This window comes from Xenopus laevis, chromosome 1L (assembly GCF_017654675.1).
Source record: "Xenopus laevis strain J_2021 chromosome 1L, Xenopus_laevis_v10.1, whole genome shotgun sequence".
Classification (NCBI taxonomy): Eukaryota; Metazoa; Chordata; class Amphibia; order Anura; family Pipidae; genus Xenopus; species Xenopus laevis.
Genome location: NC_054371.1, coordinates 12,352,232 through 12,379,259, shown reverse-complemented (window position 1 = coordinate 12,379,259; position 27,028 = coordinate 12,352,232). Strand labels below are relative to the sequence as shown.

Sequence of the window (27,028 nt, the reverse complement as noted above, 5' to 3'; positions counted from 1 at the left end):
TCATTCAGGGTTTGATATTCAGAGAGGAGTTGTGTATAGCTTCATTATCAAGACTTATCACATGTTCTTCTTTCAGACTTCCCCAAAGGAGTAAAGCTTCTAATAAACCCATCAAGAGATAACATTAAGCAGGGGGACACAGTGACATTGACGTGCCAGTATAATAGCAGTTACCCGGCAGTGAGTGGCTACACGTGGTATAAGAACGACAAGGTGTTTTCCAGAGAGCCAATCGTCTCCTTCCCGAGCATCACCCGACATGATTTTGGGAACTTTCGGTGTGAAGTGCAAAACCCAGTGGGAACTGGAGCCTCAGAGGTCAACCGGCTAATTGTGTTCTGTGAGTACTAATGCTAGCCTCTGTGTCTATCTATCTATCTATTATCTATCTATCTATCTATCTATCTATCTATCTATCTGCCCATTATCTACCTATCCATCCACCCACCCATTTATCCATCCATCTATCTATCCACCTATTATCTATTTATCCATCCATCTATCTACTATTTATCCATCCATCCATTCACCCACTCACCCACCCACCCATCCATCAATCTATCTATCTATCCATCCATCCATTCAAACACAAAAAACATTGGTGCATCCATCCACCTATCTATCTATCTATCTATCTATCTATCTATCTATCTATCTATCTATCTATTAATCATCTATCTAATATCTAGCTCTCTATTATCTATCTATCATCTATCTCTCTATCTATCTATCTATCTATCTATCTATCTATCTATCTATCTATCTATCTATCTATCTATCTATTAATCATCTATCTAATATCTAGCTCTCTATTATCTATCTATCATCTATCTCTCTATCTATCTATCTATCTATCTATCTATTTATCATCTATCTATCATCTCTATCTATCCATCCACCAACCCATCACCCCTCTCTCTCTCTCTCTCTCTCTCTCTCTCTCTCTCTCTCTCTCTTTCTCTCTTTCTCTATCTCTATCTGTCTCTACAACCATCCATGAACCATCCTTTGCATTTATCCCCCGCCAGCGGCAAACACCTTGTTGAGTCCATCGTCGGAAGTGAGAGAAGGCGAGGCAGTGACCATGACTTGCGATGTTCCTGGTGCCGACCCAGACCAGATCCACTACAGCTGGTATAAGAACAGTATCTGGATTAAGGATGGGGCCTCCCGCTCCCTGATATTCTACGAGGCTTCAGCTTCTGACGCGGGATATTACAACTGCAAAGTGCAGAACGACAAGGGCAGCGATTCTTCTTCGCCCATTGTTTTAAATGTCTTGTGTAAGTCTATATCCCGTCAAGCACGTTTACCCCTTGTTTGCTCAGGCAATATCAGGGACTTCCAAAAAAATATGGGAGGTTTGAAACATCTGCAGGAAAAAAAAGTCAAAATTCATCGCTAATTAGCCATGCAGCATGTGGATTGTATATGTATCTGCAGGAGGTGCCAAACTCATATCATAACAATACATAAAGCTCACATTTACTCTAAAGTCACATTTTATGTTATTTTTGTCTCCCATTTGCAGATCCTCCCAGAATTCCAACATTCAACTCTTTCCTGGAGACACAGGAAGGGAAACTGGGCATTCTACACTGCTCTGTGGATAGCAACCCGCCATCTGTGCTGACACTCTACAAGAATAGTGATGTATTGGCCACCACCAGCTCTCACGGTGCCCCCACCCAGAGGCTCAATGTCATATCCTCACGCAACTCCCTGAAACTGGAAATCCGCAAAGTTGTCATTTCGGATGAAGGCACTTACAGCTGCATGGCTAGAAACACCATCGGAAACTCAACGGCGTCTCTTCAGCTCACTGTGGAAAGTAAGGGCAAGGCCTCCAGGTTATTTGTGAAACAATGGAGGGATCTTGAGATAAGAAGGTGCTATGTATATAAGTATATCTATATATAGTGCTTCATTAGCTGAATAGTCTATAAGCTCTGGTGCATTGGAAAGGGTTGGATGGGTTTTGTTGGAAGCCCCTTAGCACAACCTTGATCACAATAATACAATGTTGTAATTCAGTAAACATGACGGTGTTGATTGGTGTTTCAGTGGCCTTGATTGCCCTTAGTGTGGCTTAATCAGTTTGCTTCTCTTTCTCTATAGTTGCCAGGTTGGTGGTATCACCATCGTCGGAAATAGAAGAGGGGAAGGAGGTCACCCTCACCTGTTTTGCAACCCGCAGCACCCAGAAGGGGTTAAAATATATATGGTACAAGAACGGCAAGTGGCTGAAAGAATCAGAAGAGAACACTGTTATCTTTCAGAGGGTATCCAGTCAAGATGCAGGATCATATTACTGCCTGGCCCGAAGCAGCCAAGGAAGCAGTAGTTCCCCACCAAGGACCCTGCACGTGCTGTGTATGTAAATCACTTGTAGTTTCGTTTCACAAAAGACACACTGGAAAGTGCATGGGGGAAAATAGAAGTTATTTATAGGAAATATTTCATCAACAGCTGCAGAATAAATGATTCCAGTGTGTCTACCTTTTGCAATACTAACACTCAAAGTTCTTGCAAGGCCCAAGATGAAAAGTTTCAGGTGTTAAAACAGTGATTATAAATGAGGGCGTTATGTCTACAGGCCCATACTGGCAATCTGTGGGGCCGCTGTAAGATGCCATAGTCATTTATTGTGTAGGTGAGGGGCTTGCGTGTATTGGAAATGCAAGGTCCTATCTTGAATCTCAGTCTGAACCTGTATGCATAGTATACTTCCTAAGTCTACTGAAGATATCTGTAGTAAGCTTTGCTAAGACGTTGGGGAATGGCAGAGAGTTTTAATGGGGTTTAGGGCATCCTACACTCCTGATTCATAACATTCCTGTGAATTTGATGTCTCTTTTCAGTTGCACCAAGAGACCTCTCTGTGACCTCCTTTGTGGGATCATCAGGCAGGAATCTAGGAATCATCCTCTGTACAGTGGACAGTGACCCACACTCTGACCTGCTCCTCTATAGGAAAGAGACCTTGGTGGCTTCCAGCGCAACGCTCCTCTACAATAGGAGATTCAATGTTTCAGCTTCTCTAAATTCCTTAAAGCTGGAGATCCAAGATGTGTTAGTTGAGGATGAAGGAGCCTATCGATGTATGGCCAATAACACCTATGGTCAAATAACTGGTTACTTAGACTTCACCATGGAAAGTAAGTGAGAGACAAACTGCACTACATTGATTCAAGGTCTAGTTTTTTGTTTTGGTCAATTAGCTTTGGAGTGATCTGACCAGGGGTTTGCCAAGCTGCCAAAAGGTTACAAAGAAAATGATCATTGGTGTAAACCACCTTAAGTGACGAGTATGAAGCCCAGCTACTTTTACAAATAGAAGCGGCTTCACAACTAGGTCAAGTTATTACTATGAGTGACTTCAATTATCCAGACATTGACTGGGGTAATGGGGTTGCCAAGACATCTTTTTATTCCAGCTCCTTCAAGAACCTAATAGGAATGACTCTCTTTTGTACCTGTTATAACTAATAATACTGAACTCATCTCTAGCATTTGCGTGGGTGAGCATTTGGGGAATAGTGATCATAACATAGTCTCTGAGATTCTGTTGCAGAAACAACTCTATAAGGGAGTAACAGAAAACACAAAATTTTAGATGTGCAAACTTTGCGAGTATGAGGGCATCTCTGCAACATATTAACTGGGAAAAGATTTTTACAGGATTAAACACATGAGAAAAAATGGGATGTCTTTAAAATGCTGCTTAATAAATATACATGTTGGTATATTCATTCCCCTTGTAAGCAAGGAACGTGGTCGCAAGTGTTGGTGTTGAGGTGGGTAAGAAAAGACATGCTTTTAAGGCATTCAAGTTTATTGGCCTCCTTGTATCTAACATTTATTAGATACAAGGAGGCCAATAAATCATGCAAACAAAAAGCATATCAGACAGGCTAAAATTGAGTTGGAAAAGGCTATTGCAGCAAGGAGTAAAAAGAATCCAAAATTATTTTTGAAATATGTAAATAGTAAAAAAAAATGAAGCAGAAAGGGGTGGGACTTTTAATATCAGAGGGGAGTCAGCTGGTTGATGAGAACAGACAAAAAGTAGAGATTCTGAACTGTTATTTTTCATCTATCTAAACAAATGAGAAACCAGTTAATGAAGGTTCCAATTCTAGTTATATGACTAATGATGCATGGTTCATGCATAAAGAAATTTAAGAGACTAGAACATCTTAAGATAAACAATGGTCCAGGGCCAGATGGTATTCATCCCAGGGTACTAAACAAGCTTAGCTTTGTGATTGCCAAACCTCTTTACCTAAAGGGGTTGTTTTCCTTCCAAACTGTTTTTTTAGTTCAATTGTTTTCAGATCACCAGAAAGAAAGAATTTTATAAATTACACTCCATTATTTCTTTTACTGTTTTCCAGAATCTAAGTTAAAGTTTAATGTGTCTCTGGTATCTGAGTCTGGCAGCTCAGTAATTCAGGGTCAGACTCTAAACTGTTACAATTTTGCAACATTTAGTTGATCCATTTCTCAGCAGCATCTCTGGAGTATTAGCAACTATTGTATCAAGTCTAACAGCTGCCTGTAATGAAACCCAGAGATTCTGCTCAGCCGGGAAAAAACTAAGAAATGGATCAACTAAATGTATCCATTTAGAACAGTTTACAGGGTCGGCGACCCCCCCTTCCCAAAGCTGTTTTAGAAAGTGAAAAATGAAATATTACACTTCAATATTAGAAAAAACAGTCACACATAGAAAATAGAAAGTAAATGGAAAAAGTCTTTATTTCTGTGAGACCAACCAGAAACCAACTGAACTGAAAAAAGTGTTGGAAGGTGAACAGCCCCTTTAATTTTTCAGGATTCATTGAAATCTGGCATGGTGCCAAGAGACTGGTGAATTGTGGTGCTGCTTTTTAAAAAGGGATCCTGTTATCAGCCTCAAACTAAAGGTCAGTTAGTCTGATGTTTACCGAAGGAAAGCTTTATGAAGAGGTATTAAGGGATAAGCTACTTCATAGCAAATCATAATACTATGAGTGTGTGTCAGCATGGTTTTATGTGTAATAGATCTTGCCAGACTAACTTAGTTTCTTTTTATGAGAAGGTGAGCAGGAACCTGAACTCTGGGATGGCAGTGGATGTGATTTACTTAGACTTTGCTAAAGCATTTGATACAGTGCCACACAAAAGGTTACTGGTTAAATTAAGGAATGTTGGCCTGGAACATAGTATTTGTACCTGGATAGAGAACTGGCTAAAAGATAGACTACAAAGAGTGGTGGTAAATGGAACATTTTCTAATTGGACCAGTGTTGTTAGTGGAGTACCGCAGGGCTCTGTACTAGGTCCCTTGCTTTTCAACTTGTTTATTAATGACCTGGAGGTGGCCATTGAAAGTACTGTTTCTATTTTTGCAGATGAGACTAAATTGTGCAGAACTATAGGTTCCATGCAGGATGCTGCCACTTTGCACAGTGATTTGTCTAAACTGGAAAACTGGGCAGCAAACTGGAAAATGAGGTTCAATGTTGATAAATGCAGGTTATGCACTTTGGCAAAAAATAATATAAATGCAGGTTAAACACTTAGGGGCAGATTTATCAAGGGTCGAATTTTGAAGTGAAAAAAACTTCGAAATTCGACCATCGAATAGGCTAGTCCGACATTCGAAGTCGAAGGATTTTTAAGATCGTACGATGCTACAAAAAAATCCTTTGACTTCTCAAAACTTAGCCAAATACTGGCTATAGGTTCTAGGAGGTCCCAATAGGCTAATATAGAAATTCAGCAGGTTTAAGGTGGCGAAGTGTCGAAGTCGAAGTTTTTTTTAAAGAGACAGTACTTCGATTATCGAATAGTCGAAGCATTTTCACTTCGAATCGAAGTCGAATTTGGCCTATTTGATGGTCGAAGTACCCAAAAATTACATCGAAATTAGAAGTTTTTGAATTCGAATATTCACTTCGAATTCACTTTGACCCTTAGTAAATGTGCTCCCTAATGGGGTTTTTGTAGACAACAAGTTGTCTAATTCTGGTCAGTGTCATTCTGTGGCTACTAAAGCAAATAAAGTTCTGTCTTGTATAAAAAAGGGCATTAACTCAAGGGATGAAAACATAATTCTGTCTCTTTATAGGTCCCTGGTGAGGCCTCATCTGGAGTATGGGGGCAGTTTTGGACTCCAGTCCTTAAGAGGGATATAAATGAGCTGGAGAGAGTGCAGAGACTAAGTGCAACTAAACTGGTTAGAGGGAGGGAAGAGTTAAATTATGAGGGGAGACTGACAAGGTTGGGGTTGTTTTCTCTGGAAAAAAGGCGCTTGTGAGGGGACATGATTAGACTTTACAAGTACATTAGAGGACATTATAGACAAATAGCAGGGGACCTTTTTACCCATAAAGAGAATCACGTACCAGAGGCCTCCCCTTCAGACTAGAAGAAAAGAAGTTTCATTTAAAGGAACAGAGTAGGGGGTTCATCACAGTGAGGACAGTGAGGTTGGGGAATGCACTGCCGGGTGATGTTGTGATGCTGATTCAGTTAATGACTATAAGAGGGACTTGGATGATTTCTTGGACAGACATAATATCAAAGGCTATTGTGATACTAAACTCTATAGTTAGTATAGATATGGGTATATAGAATTTAATTAAAAGTAGGGAGGGGTGTGTGTATGGATGCTGGGTTTTCATTTGGAGGGGTTTACATCAATTTAACTATGTAACTATGTAACTATGTAACTGTAACTATGTAAGCTAAACTGAAAAAGTGGTCAGAAAAGCACTCTGAACATGTACTCTCTATGTGACTTTATGTCCCTTTTTATGTAAATCCACCCCCTTAAATTCCCTAACTGCCGCTTGAATGAGCCATTTATTTCTATTTCTGTTCTTTACTTGTAGCAGTAAAAATTTCAGCCATGCCATCTTCTGAGGTCCATGAGGCGGACAATGTTACTTTAAGATGCGTCCTAAACAGCGATTCAAAAGGAAATTTCATGTTTGCCTGGTATAAGAACAGTGCCCTGTACTCTGAAGGGCCTGAGCCTTTCCTAATATTTCAAGAGGTCAGCAGTTCAGATTCCGGATCCTACCACTGCAGAGCCTGGAATAACGAGACCAGCAAGAGCTCTGCCTTCCTTAGTCTCCATGTTATTTGTAAGTATCGATTACTTACCCCATTACCCCACTACCAAACCTTTGTTTAGGACACTTGCAATGCCCAGACCTCTACCTTCTCTGAACAAAAAGACAGATTCCATCCATTAGCTATTCGTCTGTCTGTTGATCATGTCCATTTGATCCAAGCCTGATGTCTACTCAATGAGCTGGTTTTTCTTTGTTGGACATCCTTTGTTTCTGACTGTATTATATTGATCAGGTGAACTTATCTGAACCTCAGTGGGCAAATATGATGAAGCCATAGCTATCCATGTCTTATTTTGTTCAGTTATTGAGGGAAGAATGCAAGGAAGACATTTCACTTGCTGTCTTATCTTCTTCGTTGAACAGATGCACCGAGGAGCATGCAGCTCAAATCCTTTCTGGACACAGAGGTAGGAAAATCGGCCTTCATCCTCTGCACCATGGATAGTTACCCTCCAGCAGAGATATTGCTCTATCATCAAGATGAATTAGTGATTTCCAGGAAGAACTTGAGTTCTGTTAATCAGCGCTACAGAGCTTCCTTCTCCAGCAATACACTTAGGGTGGACATACGAGATGTCAAGGTGGAAGATGAGGGGAAATACACTTGTGCCTCTGTTAATTCTGTTGGATCAACAGATGAGACCATATATTTTAAAGTGCCGCGTAAGTATAAAGTCTCTCCTAGGGAGAACGTTTCTGATGCTTGCGTTGTGAGATAGAGATGCCCTAAGCCCAAGTGTCATCCAATGTCTTGCTTCCTCTTCCTCTCACACATTGATAAGCCAGATATCACTATCAAATAATAAAGCTGGCCACATATGGTAAGATTTACTCATTTGCCAAAGATCGGATCATAACAGGGATAACAGTGGCTCGTTTGGAAAAGTGATCCTCAATACGGTCCTCGTCCAAACCTGCCTGAATGATGTTTAACTGATTTTCGGCCACATGCCTTACTGAAAACCTTTTAGACGACTGATGGAATCCTCTGTGCTTCTACTTAAAGTAAAGAGCAAACACTTTTCATCCATATTCCCGTGTAGATAATTATTTAATTTCCTGTCATTTCAGTGGCTCGGATACTTATTACACCATCTACAGAGGTTTTAGAGAATGAGAAGGTGGTGCTCACCTGTGACCTGACCAAGACCCAACTGGAGGGAACAATGTACATCTGGTACAAGAACAGTAAGAGGCTCCTGGAATCCTCTGAAAACACCTTGGTGTTTGACGCCATAAAGAGCAGCGATTCAGGCTATTACCACTGCAAAGCACACAGTTCCCAGGACAGTACCATTTCTTCCTCAGTGTCTCTCCACGTGTCTTGTAAGTGATGAAGAGCTTATAGGGAAATGCTGGGCATAATCTTAATGGTCACAACAAAATATTGCTCTATTTTAGTGAAAGGCTAGTCTGGTTCTAGGTTGAAAGGCATCACTGTTGCTGTCTGGGTCGTGTTACGTTAAATAATGATTAATTAGCTAACTGTCCTTTTTCCTGATCAGTATCAATTAGTCTATTGATAGAAACCATCCAGTTTGATGACACCATCCAAAGGTTGTGTACAGCACTCCTTAATTTCTGCTCTACACAACTATTGTTGGTTAAGTTGCCAAATAATGAGCTCCTGCATATGATGGTGGATTAGCAAATGCAACTAATATCATGCTTGGACAATGTATTGGGCCATAAACAGTAGGGGATGAAGATAAATGCATTAACTCTAATGCATTCATGTACAGCAAAGATCGCCAACCAGTGGCTTGAGAACAACATGTTGCTCACCAACTCCTTGGATGTTGCTCCCAGTGGCCTCAAAGCAGTAGCTTATTTTTTAATATTAATATTGGCTTGAAGGCAAGTTTTGGTTGCATAACAACCAGGTGTACTGCCAAACAGAACCTCCTGTAGGCTGTCAATCTACATAGGGGCTACCAAATAGCCAATCACAGCCCTTATTTGGCACCCCAAGAGCATTTTTCATGCTAGGGTTGCTCCCCAACTCTTTTACTTAAGGAAAAAAAAAGTATGTCCCAATTCAGGTTTATCTTCTATGAAGTTGAATTAAGCTCACCCACACAATTTGTACTATTACTGATTTCCTCAATCTTTCCAGATGCCCCCAGGATTCCAACTATGAACTCATTCTGGGAATCTCACAGTGGCCAGGTCGGCATCATTGAATGCAACGTGGATAGCGACCCTCCATCTAGGTTAACACTACACAGGGGGGAGCTGTTGGTTGGTTTAACAGGATCTTCTCAAACACTCAACCAGAGAATGAGCGTCTCTTCTTCTCCGAACTCCCTGAAACTCATCATTAGAGATGTTGTGTTGGAGGATGATGGGGAGTATAATTGCACTGCAAGTAATTCCATTGGCCATTCTAGATCTGCAATAAACTTCACAACACAAAGTAAGTAACACCCTGGCCGTTTACGATCATGAGTTTTGACCCGCCATTTAGAACCCAATTCACTTGTAATAACTTTTTTAAATACTACAAATATCTCTTTGTGTTTTTAGCATCTAGAATCCTGATCAGTCCATCGTCAATAGTACAGGAAGGAATGACTGTGAATCTGACATGTCTGGTATCCAGTAATGCACCTGGGGAGGTCAAATACAGTTGGTTCAAAAATGGAAAGGAGCACCCACGGGGCAGTACCAAGACTCTTCTGTTCAGCAGGGTCTCCAGTGAGAATGGAGGATCATACTACTGCACGGTACAGAGTGAAACAATAAGAAAAGCTTCACCACCCATCACTTTAAATGTCACGTGTAAGTGAATGTCAAGGGTATATTATGGTATGTTTTGACCTATAGAATATTCACTGATAAATGTCAGTTATGTTTTGGTGGAAACGTGCCTTTATCTCCACCACAATGACCAGAATATTACTAGCTGTGTTGTAGACCTCTTGGTCTACTATATTTTTTCTGGATTCTGAACTAACTGCAGTTTTTGGTTTGCTGATTCTGATGGGAGTCATCAGCCAACTAGTGTGATATAGTAAGTTCTAGTCATTCACCTCCAGTGATATCTGACATGAGATCTGTTATTGGTTGACCAACTGGATTCTCTGGTGGCCATGTTTACTGGAAATGTACCTACTAGGACTGGTGGTCTCATAGTTTAGACCCTATGTCTCCAGAATATCATTTTCACATGCCTTGTAAAGTATCACATGCTCATGGAGTGGATCCCGTGAACATACCATGTTATGGGGCTGGAACTAATGGATGTGCAAGGGCCAAAGGTTTGCATTTAAAACAAAACTGTAGCGCAGGGGTCCCTTACCTTTTTTTTACCCATGAGCCATCTTCCCATGTGGCGTAACTACTGGGGAAGCAGGGGGTGCGATTAGGCCAGGGACCGCACCCCCTCAGGGCCCCCCGGCAGCTCGCATGCCACAAATTCCAGGCGGTTCCGGGGTGTATGAAGGGGGCGGGGGCCCAGCTGCGCGTCCCGTGGCAGGGGCCGCCCCCCTCTAGTTACGTTGCTGGGAGAAACACAAACATCCAAAATGGGCTACCAAATAAGGTCTGTGATTGGCTATTCAGTAGCCCCTATGTGGACTGGCAGCCTACAGGAGGTTTTGTTTGGCAGTACACCTGGTTATTATTTAACCAAAACTTGCCTCCAAGTCTGGAATTAAAAAATAAGCAGCTGCTTTGAGACTACTGGGAGCAACATGTTGCTTGCGAGCTACTGGTAGGGAATCACCACTGGATAATTCTAAAGGCTTTTCTTTTGCATACCATAATAACTGTATCAAGTCAGCAACCTCTGCTGGACTCATTCTAATATTTCATTTACTTTTCAGATGCCCCAAGGAATGCCTACATAAAATCATTTGTGGAGACCCAAAATGGAAAAGTCTCCATTATTCAGTGTGGGGTAGACAGTAATCCTCCATCCCAGTTGGTTTTAATGAAAGAGCACCAGCTTGTAGCTTCCTCGGGGAACAGCGGCCTTTACCTTCAGAGGTTCAACCCTTACTTTTCCTTAAATACCTTGCGGATAGAGATCAAAGACCTCATGCAAAGCGATGAAGGAACCTACATCTTTACGGCAAAGAATGTCCATGGCACAACAACGTCGTCCTCGCATCTCGCCTTAGAAGGTAGGTAGAGAGACACAACGGCAACAACAGGCCCAATCTTAGGAACCAATTTGACATCAAGATACCGAACACTCTTTCTGTTTGGATCTTAACTAAGAACTTACACAGGAAGGGGTAATTATTGCACCCTGGTGCAATAATAATCAACTAGATGTTTTAACACGTCGTCCTACCTTCGGTGGACTCACAGATGCTAATTACTAAATGGTTGCCATGAGTTGATATTTGTACTTGGGAAGTACCTTGACCCGAAAAGTTTGAGGGTAACGGTAAATGAAAGTGGGTGGAGCTTTGGGCAGTTTCCTATCCTCAGATATCTGTGAATATTACTATTAGTGTTTTATATCTAACTAATAATTTGCAACCCAACAGGGGCTCGTGTTTTGGTCAGCCCATACCCAAGACTGAACGAGGGTCAGTCGGCCACCTTGACCTGTAACGTCCTGAACACGCCGCTACCAGTGACCACTTATAGCTGGTATAAGAATGGCAGATGGCTCCAAGAAGGTTTGCCAAGGTCCCTTGTGTTTGAACAGTTGCACAGCACCGACGCGGGTACCTACGCCTGCACCGGCCACACCCCCAATGGCACTTGGCCCTCCTCACCTGTCACCTTATATGTGCAGTGTAAGTATAATAAATATTCAGTTTATTGTCCACTCAGTTTAGTCTGTCAGTCCAGAGAAAGAAATGAGAAGAAGCTATAGTGTCTCTTGCTGAGGAGACTGGGGTTGGCGGCCATTACTGAAGGAGGCCCAGTTGGCATGAGGAGAACATCTGCAGGATCTCAGTAGGGTTACTGTTCTAATAATAACTAGCAGTATGGCAGCCTCCACCTAGAGCTGTAAATGCAAATAATAAGGGAAGGTTTAAGCACATAATACGCTATGTCCTTGTATTAGAATGTCTATCTAAAGAAGAATGAATGGAAGGTAATTAGAAATATCCTGATAGGAGACTCTACTAACAGTTTGATTGGCTGCCAGCCAACACTTCTCCCTCTACAGTTAATGGAATTTTGGAGGGCCAGACCATTAGTATGAGGTGATGCCCCTTCACTGTCTGAGTGCCGGTGCTCATGACATTCGTATGTTATACCGGTAATAGGAGCCGAGCCATCACATATGCCGTAACCAATTAAGCTGACATTGAAATGGGCCAGTTTTAATTGCGACCCTTTTTCAATGTATGTTTTTAGCAAGGAAACAATGGCACTTTTTAACAAGTCAAGTTTGGGGCAATTTAACTTGAACTCGCTTTATGATCATTTCCTTCTCGGCGAAATGTGTTGTTTTTAATAGCGGCTCTTAGAAAACAATTATCATGGTAACGAGGGTCAGGGCAGCTTAAGCACAGTGTTTATTTACTGGACACAATTATAAATACCTGTCAATAAATACGTTCTCAGAATCTATAGAATAATTATGCATTAGGATTTTTCCTTCCTTACAGACCCCCCGCGGAACCTGTCAGTCTCCTCGTTCTTGGAAACGCAGGGCAAGCGTCAGGGCGTTATTTACTGCAGTGCTGAAAGCCAACCACCCTCCCAACTGCTTTTATACAAGGGAGATCGAGTTCTGGTTTCCTCTGCAAAAGTGAGATTGTCCACGTCCCATAATGCCCTGAGGCTGGAAATGGACGAGGTGGCCCTAGAAGACCAGGGAGACTACACCTGCCGGGCTACCAATTCAATGGGAGCCTCACAAACCTCTGTTCATTTCTCGCTGCAAGGTGAGTGCGGCTCACGTTTCTTATATCCACCCAATCTGCTGTGTGGAGTGCAACCAACTGCAACTCGCAACCCCGAAATATAATTTGTGTTCATGCCTTACAGGGGTTCACCTTTAAAGGGATACTGTCATGGGGAAAAAAAATAGTGCTACTCCAGCAGAATTCTGCACTGAAATCCATTTCTCAAAAGAGCAAACAGATTTTTTTATATTCAATTTTGAAATCTGACATGGGGCTAGACATATTGTCAATTTCCCAGCTGCCCCTGGTCATGTGACTTGTGCTCTGATAAACTTCAATCACTCTTTACTGCTGTACTGCAAGTTGGAGTGATATTACCCCCCTCCCTTTTCCCCCCAGCAGCCAAACAAAAGAACAATGGGAAGGTAACCAGATAGCAGCTCCCTAACACAAGATAACAGCTGCCTGATAGATCTAAGAACAACACTCAATAGTAAAAATCCATGTCCCACTTAGACTCCTTCAGTTACATTGAGAAGGAAAAACAGCAGCCTGCCAGAAAGCATTTCTCTCCTAAAGTGCAGGCACAAGTCACATGACCAGGGGCAGCTGGGAAATTGACAATATGTCTAGCCCCATGTCAGATTTCAAAATTGAATATAAAAAAATCTGTTTGCTCTTTTGAGAAATGGATTTCAGTGTAGAATTCTGCTGGAGTAGCACTATTAACTGATGTGTTTTGAAAAAAAACATGTTTTCCGATGACAGGATCCCTTTAAGTCCAACAACAGTTCTTTCTTGCAGCACACCACTTGCTTATCACTGCAGGGTGCATTCATATCCCAGACCGCTTCCAGGCCAATTATATCCTCCAGATTGTGTAGGGAAGAACACATTTCTGCAACAAAATGAGATAAAGGCCAGAAAAAAGGTTTGTGTGCTTCTTCCCTACACAATCTGGTTCACCTTTAAGTCAACATTTAGTATGTTATAGAATGGGTCAATCTGAGCAACTTTTCAATTGTTCTTCATTTTTTCTTTTTTAATAATTTTTGGAAATATTTGCCTTTTTCTTCTGACTCTTTCCAGCTTTCAAAGGAGGGTCACTGACCCCATCTAAAAAGCAAATGCTCTGTGAGGCTAATTAGTGATGTGTGGGCCGACCTGATAACCACGGGTAAATTCACAGATCAGTCGAGTTCGGCCCAGCCTTGCACCCCCATTTGCGGGGTGGTGCGCTCCCCGCCCGCCACTTTACACTGGCAGTTTCCGACTTCCGGGCTCTGGTTTTATAGCCATGCACCTGCTCGCCTCGCACCTTTTGTGATGTCATTGGCAGGGCGGGTCTATAAAAGGAACCGGAAAACGCATTTATTGTTTTATCAGTTTATCAGTATTTTTTATTTATTTATCAGTTGCTGCCCCAGAGGAGCTTACACTCTAAGGCCTCTCGCAGGAGCCATTAAATATACCCATAGTGGCTAGACCACTATGTAGCCAGAGGAATAGAACATTCCCATGCCAACCAGCAAATGGAGCTCCACCAAACTGCTACCCCTCCTGGCTGGCTAAGGGTTCCATAACCAAAAGCCAGCCAATCACCGCCTGTCCCTTCCCCTCAGAGAGGCTAAGCTTAGCCAGTCACAAGACCAGGAAGTAGAATAGGTGATCAGTAACATAAAACAGGTAAGTATTGCACCCTAATTTAAATGTTCCCAGTTATTGTTCCTAAAGGGAGGTAGTTGCCATGAGCTTGTCCAAAAACCAAATATTACTGTTCCTCTCAGTATATATAGTGAATAAAGTACCCCCTCTTGTAAAATATAAGGATATTATAAGTTACCGAGGAGTTTCATGACCATATAAAAGCTTGAGGCCGAGTGTTTTTATACAGGTCATGGAACTCCGAGGTGACTTCTAATATCCTCATATTTTGCAACTGGGGGTACTTTATTTATTACCAGTAAACCCCCGATTCTCTAAAGAATCGTTAATGAAAGAATGGTAACAACAGTGAGGCAGCAAAATGCGATGGGTGCTGATTCACTCGGCATCCCCAGGCAGCAACTGGCGACGCTAATTTGTGGGGATGTAGAGTGAATCTGTGCCTATTGCTTGTTATTACCTATCTGCTATTAGAATTCTTAAATTTTGAGTTTATTGGTAGTAAAGTGTTACTGAAAAATTTCTTTATAAACAACATTTTTTGTGAAAATGTTCTCCTGTCCTTGAATGAGTTCTCCCTGGTGAGCTGTACTTAAAATCTTGACTTTAACATCAGATGAACGCTGCACTCTTGAAAATGCAACATAAAGTTGACCATGACCAAACACAGGCTCAGATAGGTAAATGCCGACTTTATCCAATGTTTGTCCTTGTGATTTGTTGATTGTCATGGCAAATGCAGCCTTAATGGGGAATTGTCGTCGTTTAAGTTTAAAAGGTAATTCCTGGTCAGAACTGGTAAGGTCAATTCTGGGAATCAAAACAGTATCACCGCTATGGGATCCTGTAAGCACTTCTGCCTTGATAACATTTTGTCTCATGCTCTTCACAACCAACCGTGTACCGTTACATAAACCTTGCTTAGTGTTAGGGTAGGGGCACACGGCGCGATTTCGCCGCGATTCTGCGCTGGGCGAGTTGTCGCTGCGTTTTTTAAGCCGAAATAGCTTTGCTAACTTTGGCGCTGGCGTCAATGCAAATCGCGGCGAAATCGCTGCGCTAATTCACACGCGGCGATTCTTTTTCTACTGTCGCCCGGAAACGCTCAGCGAGGCAACTTCGGACGACAATAGAAAACGAATCGCCGCGTGTGAATTAGCGCAGCGATTTCGCCGCGATTTGCATTGACGCCAGCGCCAAAGTTAGCAAAGCTATTTCGGCTTAAAAAACGCAGCGACAACTCGCTTAGCGCAGAATCGCGGCGAAATCGCGCCGTGTGCCCCTACCCTTAAGGTTTCTTAACAGCATGACTATTGTTCCTACTTTGAGTATAAGATTGTGTTGTGGTAATCCAGCATTGTTGATAGTGTTTAAATATTCTAATGGGAAGTTAAGTTTCTCACTTTCGTCTTCAGAATCAATACAGTCAGTACTCAGAAAGACACAGCTTTGTCCAGGAAGTAATGCAATCACTTGGTTGTTTATCATGTCAACATCAATATTTTTTGGAGATAATATAGCCCGTTTTGCTAAAAATGGCCACCCACGCAGGTACGCAACCGGTTCCCCTCCTAGAGTGACGCTAGCGCCGCCATTAGACAAACTTGCAAAGGAGTAGCAAGATGGCCGACGCTTATACAGACTTTAGTGGGCGGATGACAAACTCGCAGAGGAGTAGCAAGATGGCCGACGCTTATACAGACTTTAGTGGGCGGATTTGGCAGTGGGCGGATGACAAAGTCTCAGAGGAGTAGCAAGATGGCCGACGCTTATACAGACTTTCGTGCAGGTACGCAACCGGTTCCCCTCCTAGAGTGACGCTAGCGCCGCCATTAGACAAACTTGCAAAGGAGTAGCAAGATGGCCGATGCTTATACAGACTTTAGTGGGCGGATGACAAACTCGCAGAGGAGTAGCAAGATGGCCGACGCTTATACAGACTTTAGTGGGCGGATTTGGCAGTGGGCGGATGACAAAGTCGCAGAGGAGTAGCAAGATGGCCGACGCTTATACAGACTTTCGTGCAGGTACGCAACCGGTTCCCCTAGTGTGACGGTGAGCGCATCTGCCTCCCTAGATCCTAACCTTCCAGCGGTCGCCGCCTGAGTGAGCAGGAAAGAAGAGGCGGCGGGAGGCAGAAGGAGACGGTGAGCGCATCTGCCTCCCTAGATCCTAACCTTCCAGCGCATCTGCCTCCCCGATCCTAACCTGTTCTGATCCTAACCTTCCAGCACATCTGCTAATCGAAGGCCGCATCTATGTCTTTCGGCTGAAGTTGCGCGCGCATCTCATAGATCCTAACCGAAGTTGCGTGCGCATCTGCCTCCCCTCCACTCGGGACATAGATAGGCCTTCGGTTAGTATATAGGATAATACACAAGTTTCAATGAGTCATGTGACAGAAATGACATCAGAACTCACCGTTTATAACTGATGACATCAGAACTCACCGTTTATAAGGATATAAATTACAAGGTATACATGGCTTTTGTGTAATATATATATATATATATATATATATATATATATATATATATATATATATATATATATATATATATAAAATTAAAATTCTCTTCTCTACTTCACACTTTTAATCACAGATTGTCTCATTTTAGAAGCCAAAGTGGTGGTGACACCATCGGCTGAGCTGTGGGAAGGTGGATCGGCCACTCTCACCTGTCAGACTGCCAGCTCCTCAGCCCAGAACTCCAGCTTTACCTGGTATAAGAATAACCACTGGCTGAAGGATGGCGCCGAGGCCTCTCTGGTGCTGATGAAAGTATCCGATGCCGACGCTGGGTTGTACCACTGCCTCGCCAGTTATGGGGGCCAAGAGAGCATCTCCGATCCGTTTGCAATCACCGTGCTCTGTAAGAATTGCTCTGTCATTATAATCTGAATTAGTAGATGGTAGAAATATCCATTTTTAAGGTCACTGAGAATTTTGGTTAAAATCAACCCAAGATATGATATTTTGCCATGGTGCTGGTTTATCTTTATTGTTATTCACTATGCATCTATATTCATTGCTAGAGAGGTTTGTCTCTAAAGGGGTAAATTAGCATTTTTTGAGACATAATCCTCTCTGTCCAACAGGTGTCGCCACACATTCTTTCAGATAGCAGGAGACAACAAATCATTAAGAGTGCTGGCTGTGGAAGGGGTTCAGCTCACAAGCTGGGGAAAGATCAACCTTATTTACCAATTAATAGGAAATAATCATTTTTAAAAATGCTCCTCAACTAAGGGGTGTGCAGAAGCCCCAATGTAATCAGACAGTTTAGCCCGGCACAAAATGAGACTTATTTGTCCACCCCACCAAGTAAGAAGATATTAGTGTGTATTGCCAGAGTAAGAACTCAGATTCATACCCTTCTTTGTTCTCTTAATGCTTACTATGGCATAAGCTTTTAATGGAGACCAGGGTAAAAGAGACTTTTCTGGGCCTAATTATTTAGATAAAGTGAAACTGTCCATCCAATAGCCATTTAGCTGTTTTTGAACCAGAACATTGCACAATGGCTGCCGGGAATTATATTTCAAAAGTAACAGTAAAGTGTTACTTTGATTGCTATCTTCCTCTACTGTCTCCATCTTGCCCTACTGTCTCCATCTTGCCCTACTGTCATCATCTTCCTCTACTGTCTCCATCTTGCCCTACTGTCTCCATCTTGCCCTACTGTCTCCATCTTCCTCTACTGTCTCCATCTTGCCCTACTGTCTCCATCTTGCCCTACTGTCTCCATCTTGCCCTACTGTCATCATCTTCCTCTACTGTCTCCATCTTGCCCTATTGTCTCCATCTTGCCCTACTGTCTCCATCTTGCCCTACTGTCTCCATCTTCCGCTACTGCAGGGATCTCCAACCTTTTGAACCTGTGAGCAACATTCAGAAGTTAAAGGGGTTAAGGAGCAATTCAAGCATGAAAAATGTTCTTGGGGTGCCAAATAAGTACTGCGATTGGCCATTTGGTAGCCAATATGTAGATTGTCAACGTACATTAAGGCTCTGTTTGGGAGTACCCCTGGTTTTTATGCAGCCGAAACTTCCTTCCAAGTCTGGAATTCAAAAATAAGCTCCTGCTTTGAGGCCACTGGGAGCAACATCCAAGGGGTTGGAGAGCAACATGTTACTCATGCGCTACTGGTTGGGGATCACTGCTCTACTGTCTCCATCTTGTCCTACTGTCTCCATCTTGCACTACCTTCTCCATCTTGCCCTACTTTCTCAATCTTGTTCTACTGTCTCCATATTGTTCTACTGTCTCCATCCTGTCCTACTGTCTCCATCTTATCCTACTGTCTCCATCTTATCCTACTGTCTCCATCTTGTCCTACTGTTTCCATCTTGTCCTACTGTCTCAATCTTGTCCAACTGTCCCCATCTTGTCCTATTGTCTCCATCTTGTCCTACTGTCCCAACTTGTCCTACTGTATCAACCCTTGTCCTCCTGTCCCCATCTTGTCCTACTGCCTTCATCTTGTCCTACTGTCCCCAACTTGTCCTACTGTCTCCATCTTGCATTAGGGTTGTCAGAATTCTGATTGTGCCATCTTGCCTTTAGTTGCCATCTTGCCCTACAAACCCCCCTATACTTTTCTATCCACCCACCTTCTTATCCAAAACTACAGGTCACTTTGTTTAGGGGCCACACTTAAAACAGCTGTGATGACTGTATGTGGTGAATGGTATACACAATATCTTCACTGGCCCTGAGTTCTCTGCATGGACATTGTGTTGCAGATGCTCCTAAGAACCTTCAGGTTACATCATTCTTGGAACCTCACAGGAAGGATCAGGGAATTATTGTGTGCAAGGTGTATAGCGTTCCCCCATCCGTTATTACTCTGCACAAAGAGGGCACCCTTGTGGCCAGCACCACGCCCGTCCAGCCCGATCGAGGTCAGAAATTCTGGGCATTTTCCTCTCACAACTATCTGAGACTGGAAATAAGAGATGTCACCACTGAGGATTCTGGGAGATACGTCTGCACCGCCAACAACACAATAGGAAGTTCAACAGCATCTGTTTTATTTACCATAAATGGTGAGTATTGACTGCTTTATGGCAAAGATAGAAACTCAGTATCAGAGCGGAAGTCTCGCAAGACATTTGGCAAGGGCTGAAGCCAAGATTTAGTTCTAAAAAACAGGACCCAGTCTGACACAATCTGAGGACCAATGATCATGGGATTTTCTCTTCCCTCAGATAAGGAGGTTCTAGTGTATAAAGTCACTGCTTGGGTCACGCTCCTGTGCGTTGTGATGTTAGTGGCCACCATTGTTGCCATGTGCCGGATGAAAAGGTGAGTCGCAGAATTTTCTTCCTTCTACTCTTGGCTTGTACTCGTTGCACTGTGGATGTTTCTTGCCAACATTGGGTCATTTCCTTTAAGTGACACTGGTGTCTTTTTGTATTTTCCATGATTAGAGTCTGGTACACAAAGCAAACAGACAAGAACTGTATGGAGATGGACAACAATGGAACAACAAAGGTACACGCTGCATTTCACTTTTATTTACTCAGTATTTTACTTGGCTTGGCCAGCAGTAGACATGTCCTTAAAATATAGTCCTCCTACTGTGTTATCTTTCTTGTGCAAGAACAGAGAATGGGGCACAAGCTTGTAGTCTAGAGGAATAGCAAGTATCATATTGGAAACATACGTACCCCAGGTATCAAATCCGTTGGTGGAGCTGAGGGGGTGGTATTAGTACATCTGCAGCAGCAGCAGACAGAAGCAATAGCTGTGCTACAATACCTCTTCTCTGTTGTTAGTTTCCATTATTTACTATAATATATTTAACTCTAACATAGGAGACACTGTTATCCTGATGCCCCAACTTTGTGCCGTGCTGGAGATGTTTGGACACAGAGGGCAAATGTGAATTTCTGCACATTGGAATCATAGCAGTCTGATAGCCATAGCAGTTACCTTTCTCTACATACAAAAGAAAGATTGGAAGGGGCCGATTTTCTTCTTCTTACCCCCTCTGGCTCCTATTGAAAAACTGAATGTTCCTCAGCCCCAAGATAGGGCCACCTACTGTATGAACCTGCTCGCAGACTTTACCCCTCTTATCCACTGCCTGAAGAACCCGCACAAGTTGGCTACTGACTCTCTACAACCCAACACCTTGCGAGAGAACCAATGAGGCTGAAACAGTGTGAGAACAGAATTGAGCCATTCATGTACACTGAGCTTACTGCTGACTCCACATCTTCTCAGCATCTCCTCCATAACCTCCATCACTTCCTACAAGCCCAATTTAAAGCCTTCCTCAATCTACAGTATATTATCTCTTGCACCTCCATAAGAATTCTCTATTCCACATTCCTAGTGAGCAACTCCATCTAATAAATTGCTGCAGGAACCTTGCACCTCCTGAATAAATCTTTCTCTAAATCAACTCCACCTGATATCTCTGCTGACTCCATCTGTATGTTCTCCTACCCCATCACCTCCAGCAATCTCTTCCATTTCTCTGAGCAGCTTTCTCTAAATATTGACTCCATCTGTTCTTAAATAACCTCCCTTGACTATTAAACAGAAATATTTTTCATTGTCCAACGACGTCTCATATAAAAATGCCACCAAAATAATCCCTTACCCTCCAAAGCCATCTTATTGTGATTAGTTCCTTAGATCCCTCCATCTGTAAATTGTTCTACCTCTCAGGAATAATCTGTTCCATCTCCTTGATGGGTTCCATCTTAAAAAAATATGTTCTACTGTAATAAACACCATTTCCATTAACTCCACTTGCATAACTATCTCTCTCAGTGCTTCTTCTCTTTATCAACTGCATCCCCCAATAACAGAAGAAGATGATGCTACTTATTATTGCTATATTGCTGTTGCTGGCCACTATCCGTGGTGCCACCAGATGGCGGCATAAGTATGATATAAAATTGCACCACTAAAATTTACATGCCATTATCAATGGTACCACTAGATGGCAGCAAACTACACTATTTGTTGGTGAGCAAAAATACATTGAGGGGATATAAATATAAAATAAATAAAAGCTTAAACTTGATATCTGTCTTTAACCCTATAACCTCAAGTACCATAAAACCATATAACAAGCTGCCCATAATAATGTTATCTGTGTGGAGCCCTTGTGATCCTGGGGGCCCATGGCAAAATGGCAACAGCACAATATAACCCACAGCACTGCAGGATCTAGGGGACCATGCTTTAAAGTCGAGGTTTACCTTTGCGGCCTACTATACCCCCACTCTGTTTCTGCCGACTGAGAAGCCTACAAAGAAGGGCATGTAAATGAATGCCCACTTGATGCTCACATTGGCACAGAGGCAATTGTAGACTAAAGGTTGTAAATGTGTAGGAGCCATTGGCATGCACAGAATCAGAAACTGGGGAACCTTCTAGAAACCCCAGCCAGGCCATACTTATTGCATTTTATCTAATGTCATATATCTTGCTCCACTGTCTTCGTCTTGCCCTACTGTCTCCATCTTTGTCCTACTGTCTTGTGTTATTGTCGTCATCTTGTCCCAATGACTCAATCTTGTCCTACTGGCTTCCAACTTGCCCTGTCTCCATCTTGGCCTTCTGTCTCCATCTTGTCCTAATGTCTCCATCTTGCCCTACTGTCTCTGTCTTGTCCCAATGTCTCCATCTTGCCCTACTGTCTCCATACTTACCCTACAGTTTCCATCTTGTCTAACTGTGTCCATCTTGTCCTACGGTCTTGCACTACTGTTGCCATCTTGTCCCAATGTCTCCATCTTGTACTACTGTTCCATCTTATCCTATTGTCTCCATCTTGCCGTACTGTCTCCATCTTGTCCCAATGTCTCCACCTTGCCTAACTGTCTCCATCTTGTCCTACTGTCTTGTACTACTGTCTCCATCTTCTCCTACTGTCTTGTACCACTGTCGCCATCTTATACTACTGTTGCCATCTTGTCCCAATGTCTCCATCTTGCCCTACTGTCACCCAACTTGCCCTACTGTCTCCATCTTGCCTAACTGTCTCCATCTTGCCCTACTGTGTCCATCTTGCCCTACCGTCTCCATCTGTCCTAACTGTCTCCATCTTGCCCTACTGTATCCGTCTTGCCCTACTGTGTCCGTCTTGCCCTACTGTCTCCATCTTGTTCTACTGTCTCCATCTTGTCCTACTGTCTCCATCTTTCCCTACTGTCTCCATCTTGTCCTACTGTCTCCATCTTGCCCTACTGTCTCCATCTTTCCCTACTGTCTCCATCTTTCCCTACTGTCTCCATCTTTCCCTACTGTCTCCATCTTGCCCTACTGTCTCCATCTTGCCCTACTGTCTCCATCTTGCCCTACTGTCTCCATCTTGCCTAACTGTGTCCATCTTGCCCTACTGTCTCCTATAGTCCTACTGTCTCCATCTTTTTATAAAACCATTTATAAAATGAATAACCAGATAAACTCCATTTTGGTCTTTTCTTAGTCACATGGAAGCCTTTAGTGAATGAAGGAAGAAGCAAACATTACAGATTAGGGTGCCAGATTGTGTATAAACCCCACAAGCTTCTCCTCTTTCCTGAAAAGCTGTTGGATTTGTGCTTGACCTTAGTTTCACCCTGCTGTGCTCTAGGGTCAAGAGTTCAGTGGGTGTGGCTATATTTCCGCCATGCTTATCCCAGTCACCAGTAGTTTAGCACTTTCCTTAGCAGAGATTAGCAGTTGATCTGTGGCGGGTGGGTGGGGAAACCCTCCTTTTCACCCTTCAATAAAGGTCAAACCACTTCTCGGATTAGTTCCAATGGACCTGAGCATATATAATTGCTTGGCTTGTTGCATATATACACTGGGCTGGGTGGCACGGGAGTCACGCGTTTGGCAAAGATGTTGCGTCTGAGTGACCCAAACCAATCAGAATGAGGCAGTGCTGGGCCATTACCCACAGGGCTCTCTGTGCCGCACGTCACTATATAAGTATAAGGCAACTGTCACATCTTATTAGCTTCAAATCAGCCTGACCTGACTCTATTAATGCACAGCAAACATAATGGAAATATCAATAACCAAATGTACAGGGACATCTGCACGAATGTCATCAACGAATCTAAAGGGCGGCTGCTGTATCTTGGGTTTTTTTTTTTATCTCATTTTGTAGTACTTTCACGGAAACATTGAAATCTGAATGTAGTTTTCCTTTTAGAAATACTATAAAATGATGACAGCATAGGTATTCCCTGTACTAAGCACAATTCAGCAGGAACAGTCCCTAAGTTTGCTCATAGTCTGTACAGAGAGATCCCATAAAACAATAGCAGCATAGGTATTCCCCTGTACTAAGCACAATTCAGCAGGAACAGTCTCTAAGTTTGCTCATAGTCTGTACAGAGAGATCCCATAAAACAATAGCAGCATAGGTATTCCCTGTACTAAGCACAATTCAGCAGGAACAGTCCCCTAAGTTTGCTCATAGTCTGTACAGAGAGATCCCATAAAACTATGGCAGTATAGGTATTCCCTGTACTAAGCACAATTCAGCAGGAACAGTCCCCTAAGTTTGCTCATAGTCTGTACAGAGAGATCCCATAAAACTATGGCAGCATAGGTATTCCCTGTACTAAGCACAATTCAGCAGGAACAGTCCCTAAGTTTGCTCATAGTCTGTACAGAGAGATCCCATAAAACTATGGCAGTATAGGTATTCCCTGTACTAAGCACAATTCAGCAGGAACAGTCCCCTAAGTTTGCTCATAGTCTGTACAGAGAGATCCCATAAAACTATAGCAGCATAGGTATTCCCTGTACTAAGCACAATTCAGCAGGAACAGTCCCTAAGTTTGCTCATAGTCTGTACAGAGAGATCCCATAAAACTATAGCAGCATAGGTATTCCCTGTACTAAGCACAATTCAGCAGGAACAGTCCCTAAGTTTGCTCATAGTCTGTACAGAGAGATCCCATAAAACTATGGCAGCATAGGTATTCTCCTGTACTAAGCACAATTCAGCAGGAACAGCCCCTAAATTTGCTCATAGTCTGTACAGAGAGATCCCATAAAACTATGGCAGCATAGGTATTCCCCTGTACTAAGCACAATTCAGCAGGAACAGTCCCCTAAGTTTGCTCATAGTCTGTACAGAGAGATCCCATAAAACTATAGCAGCATAGGTATTGCCTGTACTTAGCACAATTCAGCAGGAACAGTCCCTAAGTTTGCTCATTGTCTGTACAGAGAGATACTATAGCAGCACATAGTTTCTAGATGCCAAGCCTGCAACCCTGTAGCTGTTATTGTACTACATTTCCCAGCATCCCCTCCCTGCCTTTCCCCTTACACTTACAGTAGGCACTAACATGGGGTTTATATAACCCCAAGAGTCCATTTAATATTATTATTTTTCCCATGGTCCTTGAAACTGAAAAACACACTATGGGGGAAGTCAGTGGATCACAGTTCACATGGAGGGGTGCCGAAGAAAGTAATTTTTATCGAGGGTGAGAATTTCAGTTTGTTCTACCCCAAGGTAGGGTCCAGGATCTGAAATGAGGGGACCCCAGACAAAATACAAAGACTGGAAGTTGAGCACTGTTGCAGAACTAATTCAGCAGGAACTGAATTCTCAGCATGCTACTAATAGTGTGAATGTAATGAAGTCTTTATTATGTGTATAAGGCACAGTAGCATTGCCGTATATTTGTGCTGGTGTCACTGGGTATGAGAACCCTCTCTCACAAATCATACGGTGCCGTCACCTGAATGTGGGACATGGCTGGAAAGAATGTGAAGTGTCCCAGCACCAGGGGGCTCCCAACCCTCCTACAGAAACACACAGATTGTTCCCAGATCTGTAATCCTTGTTTGTGCAGCGGCTCTTACCATAACCCCCCCCCTGGAGAAATAAACTATAAAAAGGCAGATTATAACCGGCTAATGGCATCTTATCTTTAGCAACAATTTCTCTAAGCACATTCCTAATTCCCCAACAATACCAAATTCCTCTGAATTTAGAACTACTCTCCCTCCCGTCACTTTGCTGGGGAAAGAGGGGTATTAAGCTAAATAATGTGGGTTTTACATATTAAGAAAGACTGATCCTCCCCCATCAAGAAATAAGAACCTCACATTTGTGCCTCTGCTCCCTTTTCCCAAATTTCCTAAAAAAAAAACGTAAAAGAACACGAAAGCTGGTTGTCTCGCCTGCTGAATAAAATAAGCGACTTTTATCATCTTGCCCTATTGACACAATCTTGGCCTAAACTTCAACTTTCCTACTGTTACCGTCTTGCCCTACTGTCTCCATATTGCCCAGATGTCTCCAACTTTCTCTTCTATCTCCATCTTACCCTATTGTCACCATCTTACCCTATTGTCACCATCTTGCCCTACTGTCTCCATCTTGCCCTACTGTCTCCATCTTACCCTATTGTCACCATCTTGCCCTACTGTCTCCATCTTGCCCTACTGTCTCCATCTTACCCTATTGTCACCATCTTGCCCTACTGTCTCCATCTTGCCTTACTGTCTCCATCTTACCCTATTGTCTCCATCTTGTCCTACTTTCTCCATCTTGTCCTACTGTATCCATCTTGCCCTACTGTCTCCATCTTGTCCTACTGTCTCCATCTCGCTCTATTGTCCCCAAATTGTCCTACTGTCTCCATCTTGCCCTACTGTCTCCATCTTGTCCTACTGTCTCCATCTCACTCTATTGTCCCCAAACTGTCCTTCTGTCTCCATCTTATCCTACTTTCTCCATCTTGTCCTACTGTCTCCATCTTACCCTATTTTCTCCATCTTGTCCTACTGTCTCCATCTTGTCCTTCTGTCTCCATCTTATCCTACTTTCTCCATCTTGTCCTACTGTCTCCATCTTGTCCTACTGTCTCCATCTTACCCTATTGTCTCCGCCCTTCTGTCTCCATCTTATCCTACTGTCTCCATTTTGTCCCACTGTCTCCTTCTTGTCCCACTGTCTCCATCTTGTCCCACTGTCTCCATCTTGTCCTACTGTCTCTCTCTCTTCCATACTATCTCCATCTTGTTCTACTTTCTCCATCTTGTCCTTCTCTCTCTCTCTCTCTCTCTCTCTCTCTCTTCCATACTGTCTCCATCTTGTCCTACTGTCTCCATCTTACACAACTATCACTAACTTGCCGTACTGTCTCCATTTTACTACAGATGTGTGTCCTGTGACTGGGGTGGATTTGGTGAAGGGGACCCTGTGAGTGAGGGAAAGCAATGTGATAGCTATAGGGGCTGTAGGACCACTAGATAGGACTACGTAGCTGAGCACCACAGTTGGAACCAACAAAATATCATGTATGGTATATTACATCATGTGTATGTTGTACTGATGTGTGTAGCACAGTCACTCTAATGTGTAAATCACCCCCAAAGGGAACCCTAAAAGTAACACCCCCAGGCTGTCTATGTCCTGTACTTTGTACCTTGG

At 42.9% G+C, this 27,028-nt stretch overlaps 1 protein-coding gene across 1 annotated transcript in view; it reads left to right on the top strand.

Moving 5' to 3' along the window:
- Nucleotides 1-21,025, top strand: part of siglec1.L (sialic acid binding Ig like lectin 1 L homeolog) — a 31,384-nt gene extending 10,359 nt beyond the window's left edge. The window contains exons 5-22 of the mRNA XM_018268197.2: nt 77-340; nt 1,029-1,283; nt 1,532-1,831; nt 2,119-2,373; nt 2,862-3,158; nt 6,882-7,136; nt 7,491-7,790; nt 8,199-8,453; nt 9,244-9,543; nt 9,654-9,908; nt 10,955-11,254; nt 11,627-11,881; nt 12,707-12,985; nt 17,230-17,484; nt 19,359-19,661; nt 19,824-19,920; nt 20,046-20,109; nt 20,433-21,025. Coding sequence (XP_018123686.2) covers nt 77-340; nt 1,029-1,283; nt 1,532-1,831; nt 2,119-2,373; nt 2,862-3,158; nt 6,882-7,136; nt 7,491-7,790; nt 8,199-8,453; nt 9,244-9,543; nt 9,654-9,908; nt 10,955-11,254; nt 11,627-11,881; nt 12,707-12,985; nt 17,230-17,484; nt 19,359-19,661; nt 19,824-19,920; nt 20,046-20,109; nt 20,433-20,450 — 4,307 coding nt within the window. The 3' untranslated portion in view covers nt 20,451-21,025. The remainder of the gene's footprint in view (nt 1-76; nt 341-1,028; nt 1,284-1,531; nt 1,832-2,118; nt 2,374-2,861; nt 3,159-6,881; nt 7,137-7,490; nt 7,791-8,198; nt 8,454-9,243; nt 9,544-9,653; nt 9,909-10,954; nt 11,255-11,626; nt 11,882-12,706; nt 12,986-17,229; nt 17,485-19,358; nt 19,662-19,823; nt 19,921-20,045; nt 20,110-20,432) is intronic.
- The last annotated feature ends 6,003 nt before the right edge of the window (nt 21,026-27,028 follow it).